Here is a 17,739-nt window from a genome sequence, read left to right as displayed (position 1 = left end):
TGGAAAGTAACAACGAGGGGCAGCTTGTTGTCGCAATCTCGTCCCTTTTTGTCCTTCACTGCCAAAGTAGATGATCTGGAAAGGGAGCGGACTCTCTGAATGGCTTCACGCACCCTTCTGGCACTATGGCCCCTGGCAATAAGGTGTTTTTCCAAAGCATCTGTATGGCGAATGAAAGAGGAATTGTTAGAGCAAATGCGACGAAGACGAAGTGCTTGACTGTAGGCAATTCCAGACTTGCAGTGACGGGGATGGCAGCTTGAAGAATGGAGATACTGGTGTGTGTCTGTGGGCTTGGTGTATAAGTCTGTAGAGAGAGAACCGTGTTCCTTGCGAACAGTCACATCGAGAAAGTTAACCTGTTGGTGAGAGTAATCAGAGGTGAATTTGATGGTGCTGTGGAAAGAATTGATGTGATTGATGAAGGTGAGCAGGCTATCCTCATCACTGGTCCAAATGAAGAAGATGTCATCAATGTAGCGCCACCAGATAAGGGGACGGCAGGGAGCCGTACTGAGCATGCGTTCTTCAAGGCTAGACATAAACAGGCATGCATAGGAAGGAGCCATCCTGGTTCCCATGGCTGTCCCGTGTCTTTGAAGGTAATGCTTGTCCATGAACGTGAAGTTGTTTTTGGTGAGAACCTGTTGCATGAGGGCTTTGATGTCAGAGATGGGTGGACAAGGGTGGACCTTCTTAGACAGGGCTGCACACGTGGCTGCGATACCTTCAGCATGAGGGATGTTAGTGTACAGAGAAGTGACGTCGAAAGTACCGATGATGGCTGTACTGGGGATTTGGTTTAGCCTCTGAAGAAGATCCTGCTAGGATCGAAACGTCAGGCCAACTTACTTTTACACATTCTAAAACAGAGAGATGCAAAAATTGACTTCATTTAATAATGAAATATAAAATCTTATTATGAATAATACAGAAACCTTTTTTTCACCAGCTCTGGGATCAAATTGAATGCCTCACTATCATAGAAATAATTAAGGTCACATAACAGTGACATAGAAAACGATATCTGGTTTCAACATATCCGACTTTAACCGAAGATAAACAGCAACTTATAAATGTTTTAAAACTATTTTCTCAGCGTGACATGATTTCGACGGTAAGTAGTATGTAGAAGCGAGACCTTTAAACCTTTCGGAATGTCATCTTATTGAATTTGTTGACTTTCATATGTCAATTTTTATATCTCTATTTTAGAAAGTTGGAGGAGAACATTCTGGCAGAAACAAAAGAAGCAATGGGGGTAAGAGATATTTGTCATAGGTTTTTCGTTTTCCTCTCCTAGTTAGCAAGAATATTAACATTATTGGGGGAAAAGAAATGACAAGTATAAAATTGAATTTTCATTTTGGATTTCAAGCTTTTTGAAAACCATCATGGTAGATTTACTTTTCCATGAGTAAATGCATTTATTGGATTTATCCAATTTAAAATTCACTACTAATGGTTTTATAGAAAAGCATGTGTGTCACCAAAACCGGAATTACATAAACTTAATCAAGCAGCCATTTCAGTGATAAAGATTAACAACTATATATATATATATATATATATATGTATATATTTAGTTTATTTAGCTTTTGATGATCTTCACATACAATTGGTTAATATATATTGATACATATCTTTTTAGATGTGTTAATTTACTATGCAACAAAGTCTACTTCCTTGTATCATCATCGACTGGGTAATGTGCTTAAACTTTTTCTTCACATAATGGTGTGTCTGGATTTTGTTCTTTGGTTAAAGAAAAAACATGAAAACGAAAGCAACTCGATTATAATACAGGCTGAAAACAACTTAAGGTAAATAAAAAATATTAAACGCTTCTAGTAATTCTCGCGGCGTTCTAAAGGAGGTTAACATTTATCGTTTAAACTTACACAGACATAGCTACCAGAACTGATCGGGATTATTTTTATTCGTTTACTTCATTTAGGATATTACTATATATAGCCTTCTTCTTGAGGGTTAAATGTATAGGTTTCTCCAATTTGTCGATTTGTGTTAAACGTTTTGCAAACAGATTTATGTGGACCGAAATTTTCACTTTATTTTGGTTTGGTTTGATGCTTTGGCGATTCAATTTAAATTGATCTTAGTCATTTCTTTTCAATTCTTCAGACTCCTCCTACTTTTTCTACCAAGAGCCAGAATATCCTCGAGATTGTAAAGAAGTTAACGACCAATGTGAAGGGAGTTCCTCTGAATCTGGAGTTTATCTAATTAAGCCAGATGGAGCCAATGAACCTTTTCATGTTTACTGTAATAACTCAATTGACGGAGGAGGTTGGACGGTAAGAACACAACAAAATATCGCCTTTAATTAATTTATATTTTCAATATTTAGAGTGCAGTATGTTGAAAAACAAATTTGTTTTAAAAGCTATCTTGCTATCGTGCTGTTTCATTCGACAAGGAATGCATTCTTTATTCATGTCCTTCAGCTTGATTTAATTCTCAAGAAAACGTGTAAACTTCGTTCTCTGTTCTAGTGCACATATAGCACCTCCGAAAGGAATTAGAATATAACAATTCTAACCGTGTTACTGTAGACAACTTAACCCACATAAACCTTTCCAGGAGGAAATATGTTTTCAACATGTTTGAAATACCGTATTAGATATGTGTTCACTATTAACGCTTAAAAAACATTAATGTACCCCACTATTATTGTTGACTCTCATTGCAAGGGTTTCTTTATTTTTAAATGTTAGTATAGCCATAGTGCAATGCACTACACGATAATAAATTAAATGATACCAACGTACTCTTTTAGTAAAGAGGAATCTAATTGGTGCACAGGTTACCGTATATGTTCAAGGTAAGACGAACCATTAAACATTAACTGCACTGATACATCATACCCATCAAACGTACATAACAGAAAGGTTCATCATGTTAAACCAAATATGACATGTTTTTGTTTTGAAACTAAACCAGGTCTTCCAACACCGAGTCGATGGTTCCGTAGAATTTTACAGAGACTGGGATGAGTACCGAGATGGCTTTGGTTTCCTAAATAGGGAATTTTGGCTTGGCAACGATAAAATATCGCTCTTAACTAACCAAAAGGATTACATGCTTCGCATTGATTTAAATAACGCGAATGGAGATCGCTACTTTGCGAGGTACGACCTGTTTAGGATCAGCGATGAAGAGACTAAGAATCGTTTAGTTGGCCTTGGAGAATACGATAGCTCCAGCACTACAGGTACGAAATCTTGCATGTAGTTGCTCTTGTATAATTATATGTTGTTATATTAGCCACCATTTGAAAAGGTAATTTGACATAAATCCTAACCAAGAACGGTTATTAAGGGAATACGGTCTCAATAGACTTCCGCTCACCAAAACGTGAGTAACGATTCATATAGTACCTAATTATGCACATTACCTTGATCACTTCAATGAAATTAATCGACAAAAATATTATGATAATTTTCACAACTGTTTTGCCTATAGGCTATATATTATAGTTTTCCAATAAAGAAAAAAATACAAAACCTGATTTGCTGACCGGGAAGTAGAAATAGAGATCTGCTCTAGAAATGAACTTCATAATAAATATTGTTTCCCATATTTCACAGCGAATATTTATTTTAAATTATTCCATCTCATCACTGCCTCGAATTTCCTACCGTCCTACAATCATCCCACAACATTGTCCTTTACTCAGACTACTTAAACCCTTTACGAAAGCAAGGAATATACACTAGATGAAAAAATATATATATTACAAGCTTAAAGGAAACCTTCTTTACTAATTTAAAATAAAGATAGAAATATATAGACTTGTCAAACTCCTAGGATAATCATAGGGTAAATGAGATTACTGATGAAAGAAAAACGTTTCTAAGCATTTTAATAAAACTTGCCGATATGATGAAAGCTGAAATTTGCAGTAACTTGGTATAATAAATTAACTTGGTGCAACAGGTGTGATGTCCTGTTTGTACTGTACACTAGACAACAAATAGTTGCTAGATTTTTATCTTATTGTTCAGAACTAACCTTGAGGGAATCAAAAGTTCCCAACATTGGAATTACATTTTATTAAAACATCAGACTTTTCAAAGGCATCTATGACATCACATCTGATCACCATAAGTATATATTTTGCCACAAACCGTTGAACCTATCAACATTATGTTTTACAAAGATACTTACAGGAGACGTTGTGGAGCTTGTATACCTCCATCAAATGTAGCAGTCCTAAAATGCATGTACTATTTAATAAGTATAAAACAATTCAAAAGTGTAAATAAATAATATAATAAAGATCCCTGTCTACTTCATCACTTATTTGTGTTTTCCTTTCGCAGCATACGACAGGATGGCGTATCACAGGAACCAGACATTTTCGACGTTAAACCGCGACAACGATCGTCGCTCTAATTATCACTTGGCTCAGTATTGTCACGGAGCGTGGTGGTACGGTACCCATTGCTATGATTCTTATTATGACTGTAACCTAAACGGACTGTACACAGCTGGCAGTACGTATTACAAGAGCATATTCTGGTATGATCTTCCAGGTGGATCTTATCACCTCAAATACGCAGAAATGAAGATACGTCCAGTGTAATACATCGACCTTAAACAGCAACTAGAATGATCGCCAAACATTGTATCATCGTCATATATTCTAGACTTTTTAAATAATGGACCATTAACTTAACAACAAATCTCTTTAATTCAGCATTGAATGATGAATATTACAAAAGGATGAAAATATTTCCAGACTCATCCATCGTGAGTTTTTTTTTCATGTGAAATATGAACCCTTTATGTTGTATTTATCAAGTGACGCTGTTGCTTTCTTTTTTTCTAGAGTGTTTTATTTGTTTTATTATTATTCTGAGTTGTAAATATATTGGTTAGAAATATAATTTCTTTATTAAAATGTCAGCTTTTTTATATTTACAAAGGGCTGAACATGAAATTCTTGTAAACCTATTGGTATCGAGGTAGTACATACGCCGTTGTATATGTTCGATCAAAAGTGATCTCAAATATTGGGTTATAACATCAGTCTGTAATTGTGCTTGTCACAATGTAAACCTTACCTTGAAGTTCACCGCCTATTGACTTCCACAGTAATCGAGAATGCCGCGGAATTTTGTCCAATATGTAAGATACAAGAAAATATTATTCATATTGAGATTCATTTTACAGGTGTTGCCTCTAAGCAATCCTCCACTCACCTACCCCCCCCCCCCCCCATCACATCTACCGTCCAAGAATAATGTTTTTAACAATCGCCTAAAAGAACCATAAAGGTATATTTAGCTGTGTCCTGCATCATTGAACTAGACACGTATTCTTTTAGGAAACTATGATGTAAGGTATGATGGTCGTCTTAACATACAAAATCGTCCGATCAAGTATATATTAGAAGTACCCAAAAGCTACATCGAGACAAAAATAAATAACCAACTCAGTAATAGTTTAATATATATAATTTTGTTGATGGCTTTCTTAGATGTTGTCGTGCATTCAAGTCTCAATACGTGTTTGCTGATGAATTTCGGAAAACAAACTTCCGAACGGAAGTAGATTCAATGTTTCTTATTCTGAATGCACACCGACCAGATGGGTTTAATAAGAAAAGCTGTCGCAATCAAAAGAAAGAAATGTATTTTCTGTTGCCCTTATGGTTTACCGTAAAATCACTGCGACCGCCTATGTCAGCATGTTAGTTACACAAATGTAAACAAATAGTCTACACATGCGGCACGATCAATATTTTAACGCAGTCCTATACGCGTGTCATCCACTTTTTACAATTCAACTGAGGAAACGTCTAAAAACACTTGTATATTCATTGCAATGGGAGGAAATGACACAATTCCACCAGCTACATCGATAAGACCGAGAGAAAGAAACAAGAGAATGGACCTAAGACAGGATAGTCACGAAAGTAAAGTAAGCCTATAGGCCTAACGGTCGTAAACAGAAACAAAAATTATTGGCGCATGACATGTTGGGCGGGGCTTGTAAATTTTGATTGAAGTTCGTAGAATCTACGGACTCGTTAATAAATCTGGAGAATTTTATTCACCTCAATATTATAATGTCAGATAATTCAATATATATAATTAATATTGATATGAATTTCATAGAACGGTGTCATTTTCACTGAACTTTTAGTGCAGTAAACTGGAAAGGTCGAAGCTTAAATTTGATAAACACGTACAGATACTTTAATCGGGTCATGTGATTCGAACATTGAGGAAACTGAGGCAAATATAAACTAACTTTCGCACCACCACATTATAATATATCTGTTGGTTTGGACTACCATCACGTCACTTAGTAATGAGGCCAGATATGACAGCGCCCTCAGTTTATAAAATAACATATCCGCATATGCAAGAATGCCTTCACACTTCGCGTGTCATTTCGGTATCAACCATTATACCATTCAAGATCACTAAACATACATGATGCAGTTCTAACTTTGGGATATTTATTACGGTGCTTGAATTTTTCTATTGTTGCTCACCTAATGAACGCAAGTAACTGATTAAAAGAAATAAAAAAAATTATCTGTTTTTCATCTGTATTTGAAAGTGAACGCAGTAAGTCAGATATTGCAATTTTAATATCAAACATTGTCACAAATCTAAAAGCTTATTAGAGGCCTCTTATGCATTCCCTTATGAACACCAAGGAACCGATCTCTAACTCGACCAACGTTTATGGTACAATTGAGTAGTAAATAACCGCATAATCATGACTATGAGTGTTTTTCGTACAATTTTGTAAGATTCGAAGAGTTCGATCGAATTTGATCATTGATTACAGTATACATTCGTCTATTCCCAATCCTCTACCTTCCTTTCCTCCTCCCATCCTCCCCCCCCCCCCCCCCCGTTTTTGTTACAATTGAGTAGTATAAATAACCACATAATCATCACAATGAGCTTTGGCCGATACGAAGAGATTGAGCGAATGTGATCATTGAGTACAACATACATTCGTATATTACTCCTGTCAACCCCCACCCCCTTTTCCCCTTCCTATCCTCCTCCACAACAAAGAAATAAAAAAGAATATGTATACCGTCGACATCGAATTTAGATGGAACTTTAATTTCTGTTGCCGTCAATGGAGGTGTTTATCTGAGGTTGAATTAAGTATCTTTATAAATCACATGACGTATGGTTTGATTGTATACATCTTTGTCTTATCAAAGCCATCAGTAGAAAGTTGTTGTTTATTAGCATCGACTAGAAGTTAGTTATACAGCGACCTCAACTAGCTATCTTGAAGTATGTCATACGTTTACATAACCGGCGAAAATGTATCTGCATTGTCTTCTTTGGTTAAAAAAATTATTCAACGATACATTTAAATCAAAAGAATGCTAAAAATTAATAGATATATGATTTTGACGATATTGCTCTGCAGATCTTCCATAAAATGACAGTTTATATTAAGTGTTTTGGTTAAGGAGAAGGTGCAATGCCAAAATTCAAACATTACTAGCAACTTTACGCCAACAATAATGACATTTATCATGTAATTCCTTTACGACTTCATTGGCTAAAAAAAAAAAAAAAAAATCCCCGCCCTTATCCCATTATTCGCCCTTATCCTCCATATTGGAGTAGAGGGGGGCAGAAAATCAACTGTTTACGACGTCATACATGAACCTGACTAGTTCCTGAAAATGCGTTGCCAACTTAAATAATATTAATATAGTTAATTTTTACACAACTTGTTAAGACTTACAGACGCACAGTGATTGTCATTGTTTGCTTCCGAATTCTAAACTACGGCTCAATCATATTTTTCTGAAACTACTTTTATTTTTGTCGCACCTTATGTCGGGGTGATGGAGTCAGTTCTACGCAATAGTCATCTGGGATAATGTGGGACTCAGTCATGTTGAATTACTCGAATGAACGAAATTTTTCATCAACGAAGTGATGATCGCAGTCACAGTATGTCGAGCAGTGTTACTATGACTTAGGAATATAGAAACTACTTGTTACCTGAACTGCGATTGTGGATATTGGACGATACACTATTTAGGCCAAGGCTTCATCTCGTCTGTATACATTACTCAAAATTGAACGCAACGTTGCTACATGGTGACTTAAGTTATTAGTATTTACTTGAAAATCAGTGATAGTTTAGTAGTTTCAGCATATATCGTACGCGAGCGTTGTTTGTGTGCAGCGGTACTACAATAGTATCTGCATATATAGCGGCAAGTCTAACTCTGCCGAGGTGCATGTGAGACGTCATGCAAACGTTGCATCCTGGGTAATTTCACAAAAACATGGTAACTTGCAGAGAGCATAGGGTGGGAATTTCATCAAAGAAAAAACTGGTGTTTCCCTAGATATGGAGGTTTGATACTGTTAAATGATCCTATTGATTGTAGATATATATTTAAATTTTGGCACTGCTTAAGTTTCTTTAACATCTTTTAACTGTTGATGGTAAGCTACAGCAAACGAAATTCAGTTAATTGAAAGTGGTACGTAAGGATTCAAATTTACGGAGGTACTAAAAGGTGAAAGGTTAATAAGCTGAGTGTAATATATATGAGATATAATTTGTGTTATCGAAAGAGATATTTTGAATTGGTTTGAGATTGTATATGAATGCAATATAACTGATGTGACCATTTAAGCAACATCGCATTACGTCTATACAATTAAAGCTATCCTTTAAGGGACAATGGAAAAAACTGCTAGCTTGTGTTTTTATTTACGTGATCATCCTGGTTATAACAAATAGTATATTGTAAATGGTTATTCAGCTCTTCGGTGACACGTGTCAACAACCACGTCATAGTACGCAGGGTAAGCTCATAAAGTGTTTGAACTGGTTCGCTGCCAGAAAGTTTACTTCATTCCTTCTTGAGATTTGTGATCGTTAAGACCAGAAAAAATCGTCAAGATGCAGTTCATCCTAACATTTTGTGTTTTGGGACTCTTCTCTCAACTTCCAGCTTTTCAGGCAGAAACCGTAAGTTTCTTTCATCTTATGTCAAATTCAAGTTGAAGTTGTATTTTAAGTGTGATAAGTGATTTCTAATCGACAGTTTTCGAACTTTAATATTAATGTGCCAGTTTTCGTTACCATGCTCATATTTGGTGTTCAAATGATGTATTTTCTATCTTTGCAATCTAGCTAGTTTGTACTTAATCTACTTATTTAATAAGTTTAAGTTGAAAATTTAATATTGATAAATTCATTTCTATCTCAATAATTTTATACTAAATACGATTTTTCAATTTCTCTACCACGCTGTTTGAGTTAATTGTCGGTGTTCAATTGATGTATTTGTCTGTTTGTAAATTATTGATAATTTGAACTTATTCTAAAAAAATATAATTAGATTTCGCATTGTGATCTACCTCATGTACGCAATAAAACAAAATCAATTATATTACACCATATCATAAATAAGTTTGGTTTGAAAAGGGGTTTAAATATCAGTTATGTACCTGAAACAGCGATAAGAATTTCCTTTTGTTAACGAATACAATAAGCAATTTAAAATTGAGAGTGACTTGCCTATATATCGTGGAAACGATCACGTTTCAAACGGGTATTTAATTATTTCGTCCAACATAGCAAATAAACTATAACAACCATCGATAACAAAAAAACATGAAAATATTTATCATATGTAAGGATATAACCGTGGATTCTTTAACAAAGATTAATTGAAATTTTTCCTTAAGCCAACTTTAACTTGCTTCCAAGCTAGTACATCAATCCTATAGTACAAACATAGTTCCATTATCCATTTTTAGCAATTCAAATATATACTTTAAAAAACTACATGACGGAAGGTGACTTGCTAGATACATGGTACAGTGCAATACCAATAACTTAATGCCTTGAAAAAAATAATAGGAACTATTTGAAGCAATCGATAAAACTTAAAATTTTCTTATTAACGGATTAGGTAATTTAGATTAAATGGTTAAATGTCGTCTTTACATAAAAAAATACTCATAAATGATAAAAAATTAAGTTGCTGGAAATATTCAAACGATTATCTTCTATATATCAAGAAAATAAGATCCAATACTTTCAAAAGACCAAACTTATATTTCGTTTATTACATTCAAGACTAAAGCAGATCAAAAGTAGAAAAAGGATTAAAGTTGTTTTAACTTGTTTAATTGTGTAAGCAAAGCAACGATTTTGGCATTTGTGAATAGCTACTTAGTATACCCACTATTATAGAAAGGTATTTATTCTACCGCAAGACTCATTGTTTATATCAATCGACATCATAGTTTGTTTTCTCCTGTGTTTTGATCGCGTTCCTTCCTTGACATCTCATCAAGGAAATCTTGATAGAATTTCTTGCAAAGCCTCTAAAACCGTATCGTGTTTATCTTGTTTAAAGATAATGGCCTTTAAAATCTCTCTCAAATAAATATTTTTATTTCCCATTAATTGGATATGTATTAGATATTCTGTTGGACGATATTTGGTATCGAATATTACATACATGATGTGATAAATGTTGCTTTTACCAGTAATCAGTTTTTAATTTTAATTGCTGATATTCTAGGGTAGGCATTCTCCTTCTTTGAGCCAAGAAATATAAACATTTGACAAATTTGTTTTCAATTATACCTTTCAAAATAACAAGTAACCTAGTTAAGGAATCTATGAAGTAACTCAAAATTAGATAAAAACCTTATACTTAATTTCAGTCTACAACTTGCTGTGAATAACTTAGGAAAGCAATTATCAATTTTAACAAATGTTAACGCTCTTGACATTTTGCTGCCGAGTCTAGTCTTTCAATAATATTGCACAAACATAGTTTAAACATTCATATTTGACATTTAATCTAAACGAAGGTGAATTATAAGATGTAGTGTACTGTACAGAAACTCAGAGCAATCAATCAAACTTAAAGCGTCTTTTTATTCAAATTAGATCTTGTGGAATGATGCCTTAAATTCATAAAAATATAGTTTAAACATTCATATTTGACATTTCATCTAAACAAAGGTGAACTATAAGACGTAGGGTACTGTACAGAAACTCAGAGCAATCAATCAGACTTAAAACGTCTCTTATATTCAAATTAGATCTTGTGAAATGATGCCTTAAAATCATAAATCATACTCATAAATCACAAACAATTGTTGTAAATACTGAATCGATTATATTCGATGTGAATTTACCAAGTACCAGTACATATATAAAATACAATATCTTAATATTACTTTCGTCATATATTTCATTAATTAACCTTACCATCAACACAGACCAACATACCAAGGAGAGAATATAGTTGCTTCGGCTCGTTTAACTCTTTAAATAAACCAAACAACAAAATTTAACACTATTGTAAATATCTGATCGGGACACACACCACTGAAACATATTTATTCTACCAAGATACTCATTTTTTTACATAAAAAGAAAAAATCAACTGTTCTCTACCGTGTTCTTAGAGCATGTTTTCCTTGGTATGACATCGACGACATAGCCATGGAATATCAAAATATTTTAAAAACAATTTAAACAAATGACAAGAACCACCCATTGCCTTCTCGATTAGTGCTAATATATAAAAAAAAAAAGATCAAATGACAAAATGCAGAAATGGCTCAGAGATACGAAAAAGACTCATTTAACTAGGATAATTCAAAACGCATTTGCATGTACATTAAACTCAATTCGTAATATTTTCATAAATCCTAAACATTTTACTAAACAATAAGTAATTCAAGTAAGCACTGCTATAGTCGTATTTCCCTTTTATTACAAAAACGCAAACCTGACCATTAATATGAAAGATATTTATGAAAATTGAAAACGTCCAGAAAACAGTGTGTTTGTCTCGGTTTCAAGCCTTCAAATTCCTTGTATTTTATAGATTAATTCAAAACGCTCATTGAATTCAATGTTGATATTTTCTCCTACGGGAAGGAGTCATATTACTTTCTCACTTCATGTCGCGAAAATTCGAACTTCTACTATATTGTTTTACCTAGGTTATTCAGTTTAAGGGTGGGAAACAGGACAACATAAGCGTTGAGTGTGTTACTTGTTTATTCAGTCATTCTGTCATCAAAATAGTTTCAAAAATAGTTTTGAAAAGTTTGTCTTCAAACAACCATGCCAAGAAGTAAGCACAACGACAACACAGTGTCGAATAGAAGCACATTTTGTTTTCATTAAAATATGTCACGGCTTAACGAAAGTTCTATATACGTTATAAACTGAATAGTTATACTGAGTTGGAATAGAGTGTTGGAATAGTGTCTCTTGATTTCCCGTAATGTTTCCTACAAAGAAGCTAATATATGTGTAAAACAGAGTGATCGTAATATGAATAATACAGAAACCTTGTCACACAAGTGGGGTCAAAGTAAATGCTTCTCTAACAGTGAAAGGATGACCTAAATGATGATATAGTTAGCCTAATGATCCCTGATTTCACTAAATTGGACCTTAACCAAAAATTAGCAGCAACTTAAAAGTGCATTTGAACTGAATCGATTTCGGCGGTAAGTACCCTTTACAAACGACCCCACCCCCCCCCCCCATCAGAATGTCCTTTAAGTGACTTTGTTGATTTTTGTATTTTAATTTTTATATCTCCATTATAGAATGTTGGACGGGAAAGTTCTGGGAGGAACAAAAGAAGCACTGGAGGTTAGAAACATTTATCATTCTTCTTCATTTTGTTTTTACTATTTCAACGACTTTTTACATGAACCTTTTACAAAAGGTAACTACTAGTTCCAAAGACGCCCATTGCAATTATGAATGTAATTTTCATGTTGTTTTTTTTTTTCAATTTAGAGGTACCCATCGATATATAGGATTCACCTAACTTAATTAATCATTGATATCATTGATTTTGAAGGACAATTATTGTGATTTCTGATTTTTTTTACATCCATTTTTTAATATGCTGTTATACTTCTGTTTCGTGATGTGGTAATTAACTATGTACTAGTACCTACTACCTTATATCATCATCGAATGGTTAATATATATTATAAGTATTTTTTTAACATAAAGACGTACTGTGGATTATTTAATTTGGTTGGAAAAAAAAATACTGTTAAACGAAACTAAACCCGCTTTTATCGCTGACTGTAAACAATTTATAGTAAAAAAACTGAGAGCCTTTTAACGTTTCTCGCGGTGGTCTAAAGAACGCCAACATTTGTCGATTAGTCTTAAACAAACATAACTGCTAGAATTGATCGGCATTTTTTTAAATTATTTTACTTCATTTACAATTTCGGTATGAATTTTATTTAATTTTAATTTTTAATTTGGGTTTCATGCCTTTAGGAAACTATCATTATAGAGTTACCCATCGGGGAATAAATACATATATATTGTTTATCTCACTTAATATTCAGTACCGTTTTAAAAATAATATCATCAAAAACAGTATTACAGAAACTTAATCGATCAGTCATATTAATGATATTGACTGACAATTATGTTTATTTCTGCTTTTGCGGTCTTCACATACTTTTGGTTAATATGAGTAATTATATATGAACCAAAACCTACTACCTTAAGTCATAATTATTTCTTCACAGAAAGGTATACTCTGGTTTTTTGTAATTTGGTGAAAAAAAAAGCAAAAATATCGAAAAATTGAAAAGCAACATGTTTTAACACTAGCGAAAAAGGTAAAAAAAATGGAAGCCTTTTAATGTTTTTCGCGACGATGAAAAGGAGGAAAACATTTGTCGTTTTGAATTAAATAGACAATGTTACCAGTACTTATCAGGATATTTTTCTTGCGGTGGGAGTGGGAGATTCTGTTACTTTATTTAAGAATTCACTGTGTCATTGTTGTTCTTTTACGAATTTACAATGTTTACTTCAAAGTTGTTCTTCCAAGCAAGAATCAGTATGGAAGGTTTATGTTCATTATTTTGAAAAACAGTTTTTGTTTGTTTTTGCAAACCGTAATTTTCAATTTTATCGATAGACCGGTAAACGGGACGTCGAGTTTGGTAGTTCTCTTTAAATTTGATCGCATTCATTTCTTACAAGTTTTTCTTTTTCATTCCTTCAGACTCTTCCTACTTTTTCTACCAAGAGCCAGAATATCCTCGAGATTGTAAAGAAGTTTACGACCAATGTGAAGGGAGTTCCTCTGAATCTGGAATTTATCTGATTAAGCCAGATGGAGCCAATGAACCTTTTCAAGTTTACTGTAATAACTCAATTGACGGAGGAGGTTGGACGGTAAGAACATACATAATATTACCCTTAATTAATTTATATTTTAGCGTGCTTCCTGAAGTATCTTGATATTTTATATTTTATTGGTTTAGTAAAAAGCGATTCCTTTATACAGATTATGTATGTAACAGTTGCTGGTTCGTTCGACAAGGCATATATTATTTATTCATATCTTTCAGTTTGATTTAAGTCTCAGGAAAACGTTATACTTAGAGTCAAATTTACCGCTATGTATTTATATATTTATGCATTATTTATGATGTATTTTTATTAACGCTTATAATGACTTCCCGAGTAACCATTAATCTTCCTAAAGTATGATTGTTTTCTCTTCGGTAACTCAAAATATTTTTATAGCCATATTACTGTTCGCAATATGGGCAAAATTATATGATACCAAATGTATTCCATTAGAAAAAGCAGAATCTAAATGGTGCACATGCTACCGTATCTTTCAACGTAAGGCGAACCATTATACACTAACCACACTGATACATCTAACCCGTACATCGTACAAATGGTTCGTTATGTTCAAACCAAATATGACATGTTTTTGTTTTGAAACTAAACCAGGTCTTCCAACGCCGGGTCGATGGTTCCGTGGAGTTTTACAGAGACTGGTATGATTACCGAGATGGCTTTGGTTTCCTCAATAATGAATTTTGGCTTGGCAACGATAAAATATCACTCTTAACTAACCAAAAGGATTACATGCTTCGCATTGATTTAAACAACGTGAATGGAGATCCCTATTTTGCGAGGTACGACCTGTTTAGGATCAGCGACGAAGAGACTAAGTATCGTTTAGTTGGCCTTGGAGAATACGATAGCTCCAGCACTACAGGTACGTATATATGTTATGTCATGTGGTTGCTCTTTGCGTTTCCCTGCTGTTCTGAGGTATAACTCTCACTTGGAAGTTAAGAACAGCAGTATTTATATATGACTAACGCAGTGTTTCTATTAATACGATAAATATATCAATACAAAATTTAAAGGTAATAAACAATTAGCATTTCTGAAAGATGTGCCATATGTGACATTTGGCAACGTGCAACCCACATGTATTATTACTACTATTATGACTGAATGTGTTCCAACAATAAAGGTAGTAAACTCTGCATAGACAGATGAAAATATATATAGTTACTTGAAAAGTCGCTCTAAAATATGATTATTAACCTAGAATATTCTTCGTCAAATTCATTTCCCGTGTGATCTGAGTGTCAACCAGGAAGTAGAGATATATTGAAATGAAATGTTATTCCAAAGTATGAAATCTCCTATTTCCTACCCTGCTCTCATATGGTCACAGCAATAAAACCCTTTAGGAAAGTACAAAAAACAACACAAAACAAAACAAACAAAGAAAAGGGAATTGACCAGAAACAGAATATATATTGTAACGTCACTTCCCTGTCTGGTGGGGCAGTCTTTAATGATGGGGTTGGCGGAAGAGAGTCTCGACAAAATAATCACAATGGAGAAGATGTTAAAGTGCCCGTGGCACAGTGGTACCGTTTATTCAGACCTCCGTGTTCTTACACTTTGGTTCATTAAAGGTTCTTACTTAGTGCTTATCCTTGCATTACGCATAACGTAATGGTTAACGCAATTCCTAAACGCGGCGTCTAAACGCAGCGTAGAACACGGCACTAAACGCAGCGCCCAACGCAGCGTCCAACGCGGCGCCACACGCAGCGTATAACGCAACGTACAACGCGGCGCCCAACGCAGCGCGGAACGCAACGTAAAACGCGGTGCTAAACGCAACGTCCAAATATGTAAACAGATTAAAAGCTATAGGGTTAACTAAACGGTGTCTGCAATACCGTTAACAGATGCAAATATACTAAGAACCAATCGATTGACTAAATGGCAGTAACGTATCTTTCTGATATCTGACCTAGGCTATTCACTTATGTTCCTACTTACGGACTAACTGAAAAATATACAATCACGGCAGAATACTGATCTCTACTAAAGTACACACATTGTCACGTAGTTCACAGCGCTACTGAATAACGTAAAATGATAACAATCGGTCAATAACGTTACTCCTAAATAATTGGGCGTAATCTCCCTCAGTTAAATATCGCAGTTTGCTAACAATTTATACAACTCACAAATGTATCCAATAATATTCTAAACGCTTGCAATATCTATGAACAGTTAAACACGGTGCTGTGGTATTAGAAACCTACCAACTTGGATAATAGTAAATGATTATGATAACGTACCGTACGTAGACGTCTTGCGAGATTTTGGCAAAGAGTCCCTCGCTGCACGTACCAACAGCTCCTTTTATACTAGCCTGAACAATGGCTTAAGTTTACGCGCGTGAGAAAGTTACTACTTCAAAGAGCACCGCCTTAGTGTTGCAGTCACCAGACTTCCGGAGACCGAGAGGCCAGGTGCACGATTACTTACGTCATAGTAAACAACTTAACGGGGATTTCCCGACATAACATTACGTAAACAGTTTATACAGCTTAAAGAATAGCCCTCAAAGCTTAAGTACTATGCAAGTTCGGTTACAATATATATATATATATATATATATATATATATATATATATATATATATATATATATATATATATATATATATATATATATATATATAGGAATAACGGAAAAACTGTTAAACAACTATGCTGCATTTAGAGAAAGGCTGGATCTCGAGTGAGATACAATAATTGAATTAGGTAAGTGATTGGAAGTAAAACAGCCAATGTTTGGTTTTTGCAGAGCTTTCGAGCAAAACTAGCTCTTCTTCAGTGCATGATCACCGAAAGTGACAAGGAGTAGCAGGAATTGAAACTGTTTTATAGAGAAGATGTCGGCATGGTTGTAAAGGCAAAGCGACTTACTGATTTCTGCTGAATAGAGCAGAAGTATTAGAAATTCGGATTATTTTAATCCGCGTCGGATTATTTTAATCCGATTCCGTCGTAATTGTAAAGGAATTGTTTTGGTTTATCTGGGACGGCAAATCGTTTCTGATGTTTAAACCGAATGGTGCCGTGGTCTTTAGGTTTAGTTCCCAGAAATTTTCTTTCGCTTTCCTAGATTTATCTGTCCAAGAATCGTTCTGGTCAATGGCAATAACACGCAAATTCTCAATTGAATGATTTTGGAGATTGAAGTGATTTGCAACAGGTTGGTAGATCTTTTTTGTTTTGATCGCCGATCTATGTTGTGTCATTCTCATTCTAAGAGTGTTTTTTGACTCTCCAATGTATTGTAAGTTACAAATATTGCAGTAGATGAGGTAAATGACATTTTTGGATAGGCAGTTAATTTTGTGCCGAATTTGGAACGTGCGTTTGGTTTGGTTGCTCTGAAAGGCCCCGGTCGAATCGACAAGTAAGCACGTTTTGCAATTTTGTGTACAGGGCGATGATCCTGTAGTTTCTGTTTTGCTTTCCCCTAATGGGGTGTCATCCCGAAAGGATGCCCGAACTAAGATATCCCGTAGGTTGCTGGGTCTTTTAA

The 17,739-nt window shown here is 34.4% G+C and overlaps 1 protein-coding gene across 1 annotated transcript; it reads left to right on the top strand.

Moving 5' to 3' along the window:
* Positions 1-1,105: 1,105 nt before the first annotated feature.
* Positions 1,106-16,457, top strand: LOC139973904 (uncharacterized). The gene is made up of 9 exons (XM_071980789.1): positions 1,106-1,117; positions 1,216-1,261; positions 2,143-2,315; positions 2,962-3,232; positions 4,344-4,517; positions 12,633-12,794; positions 14,072-14,244; positions 14,815-15,085; positions 16,414-16,457. Exons 1-9 carry the CDS (start codon positions 1,106-1,108, stop codon positions 16,455-16,457), a joined length of 1,326 nt encoding a protein of 441 aa, XP_071836890.1.
* The last annotated feature ends 1,282 nt before the right edge of the window (positions 16,458-17,739 follow it).

The sequence above is a fragment of the Apostichopus japonicus genome, chromosome 9, assembly GCF_037975245.1.
Source record: "Apostichopus japonicus isolate 1M-3 chromosome 9, ASM3797524v1, whole genome shotgun sequence".
In the NCBI taxonomy this organism is placed as follows: Eukaryota; Metazoa; Echinodermata; class Holothuroidea; order Aspidochirotida; family Stichopodidae; genus Apostichopus; species Apostichopus japonicus.
This window is presented reverse-complemented; position numbering and strand designations above follow the sequence as displayed.